Source organism: Cystoisospora suis (assembly GCF_002600585.1).
Source record: "Cystoisospora suis strain Wien I chromosome Unknown contig_8040, whole genome shotgun sequence".
Lineage (NCBI taxonomy): Eukaryota > Apicomplexa > Conoidasida > Eucoccidiorida > Sarcocystidae > Cystoisospora > Cystoisospora suis.
Window position 1 is genome coordinate 1,267 of NW_027160823.1, and position 2,363 is coordinate 3,629.

Consider the following 2,363-nt stretch of genomic DNA (forward strand, 5'->3'; position numbering starts at 1 on the left):
GAGGAGAAGAAGAAGAAAAGACTTTGAAGAAGATTGCCCGGCCTTACTTCGTGAGATCGTAGACAAGGAGAGCCCCAGCGGCCCCTCTGTAGTAGCTCCGCGTGACTGATCGATATCTCTCCTGGCCCGCCGTGTCCCATATCTGCAGTTTTATACGACGCCCCCCTATACTGATGAGTTTACTGCCAAACTCCACACCTATCGTATGGCTTGAACCTTTCTTGACTTGGGAACCAAAGAGAAGAAGAAGAAGGTGAAGAAGAAGAAGAAGAAGGAGAACAAGAAGAAGAGGAAGGACGACAGAGCAGTCGATTCGTGTCATCCCCATAGCCAGCGCACAAGCATCATGAAGAAAAAAGGAGAGAAAGAAAGAAAGAAGAAGAAAAGAAAGAGACGTCATTCATAAATGAAGGAGACAGCGTTGATAAAGAAGAAGAAGAAGAACGATAGACACGAAGAGGGGCAAAGAGCTGGAGATACATGTACCTATGGAGAGGAAGACTCATAGATAGATAGATAGATACGTGAAGATACATACTTAGAGACACAAAGAGAGAGGGAGAAAAGTCTCGATATATACGGGGTCACATATACACATATGAATATACACAGATATTTTTCGTACGTACATGCAGTTTTGTATACACATAAATACAACTCCTCTCTGCAGACGTGTATACAGATCAACACACAAACTCTATCTATCTATCTATGGAGATGGATAGATCTCTATACTTGTAGGCAGACAAATAAATAGATCGATAAAAGAAAGAGCTGACTGAATTTCCCCAATGAATTCTTGTTGAAGAGATAGAACATATGCACATCCCGCAGCCAGTTGTAGTGTAGTGTACATACACCCCAGAACCGAGAAGCTTCGTCTCTCTCTCTCTGTTCGTGTAGATACACTCGACTATCCACACGAGCTGTCGAGATGAACTTCAGTGGACAGAATACATACACAGAAAGACAGACAGAAGGAGAAAGAAGAACGCGAAAGAAAAGAAGAAGAAAAGAGCAGAAAGCTTCTCGTCCGAGAGAGTTAAAGACAGACCAGTCAAGGCAATTCACAGGCAAAGCAAAAGACGAACCAAGAAGAAGAAAAAGAAGAGAAGAGATGGGATGCGGAAAGAAAGAGAAATCGAAAGAGAAACAAAGAGAAAGAGAGAGAGAGAGATAGATTGACAGGTGCTAGGGAGAGCTTACACTTGTTCTCGATGAACTGATGTAGGAGGCAAGACTTTCCTGCGCCTGCATCCCCTATGATAATGAACTTGAAGAGATAGTCATACTCGTCTCCCCCACCCTTCTCCTATTCGATCACAAATAAACCGACACACACAAAGACAGACAAAAGATCTACACAAACAAAGAAAGAAAGAACTATACTTGACCTGTCTACATATCTTCAATCTATCTATGTTGGGTCCGCGCATGCACGATGGGCATCTACCTATCTATCTATCCCTAGTCTATCTGTCTATGCATGCACATATAGATGAGAACATGTATAGACGTGAGAGACGTACATGTAGAGAAGTAGAGATGATGGATAGATAGATGAATTGAGGATAGAAAGATAGATATGTATGTAGATAGATAGATTGGTAGATAGATAGATAGATAGGTAGATAGATAGATAGATTAAAGATAGATAGATAGATAGATAGATAGGTAGATAGATAGATAGATTAAAGATAGATAGGTAGATAGATAGATAGATAGGTATAACTTTCTAGAGACACCGTGGTGAAGACGTGAATAGAAGAGACATGCAGAAAAGACACCCCTCGAGAGAAGTGTTCAATCAACCTCTGACAACTTCAGATCTTTGCACTGTTGCTCTTCCCTCTCTATCTTTCTGTCTAGTTATCTCGGCTCTAACTACGTATTTCTCTTTCAGGAGCTAGGAGCATTCTTAAGTCAGCGGGCGAAAGAAAGAAACAGAGGGATCCGTTCTTCATGTGAAGAGACGAAAGAGAAGTCTATTTGTGAAGAAGCAAAGATAGGGACTTACTAGAGAGGGAAAGGCAAGAATGAAAGATGAGAGACAAGAGAATAAAGAAAGGAAAAAGAAAACGCCTCTCTATTTAAATCATCGAAGGCACATAAGAGGTGTAAGATGAAGAGAGTGAAAGTAGACTCTCTCTCTTCTTCTTCTTTTCTCTGTGTTGGTCTTGTTTTCTTTCTTTACCTTAGCATGAAAGTCCGCCATCCTCCTCCCGCCTAACAGGAGAAAGAAGAAAAGAAAGGAAAGAAAGAAAAGAAAGAAGTGAGCTAGAGGATGGATGTGTAGGCCCAGGAAGTAGGGAAGGAGAGAAAGAAGAAGAAGGAGGAGACGTCTTTCTTTCTTCGTGAAGATG

At 41.3% G+C, this 2,363-nt stretch overlaps 1 protein-coding gene across 1 annotated transcript; it reads right to left on the reverse strand.

Annotated features, from left to right (window-relative positions):
* Positions 1 to 49: 49 nt before the first annotated feature.
* CSUI_010700 (ras family protein) lies at positions 50 to 2,357 on the reverse strand (the record flags this gene model as incomplete). The annotated part of the gene is made up of 3 exons (XM_068070802.1): positions 2,195 to 2,357; positions 1,207 to 1,312; positions 50 to 225 (listed from the first exon to the last, which is right to left on the reverse strand). Coding segments are annotated over exons 1-3 (303 nt in total), but the record flags the coding sequence as incomplete, so codon positions are not given.
* Positions 2,358 to 2,363: the final 6 nt, after the last annotated feature.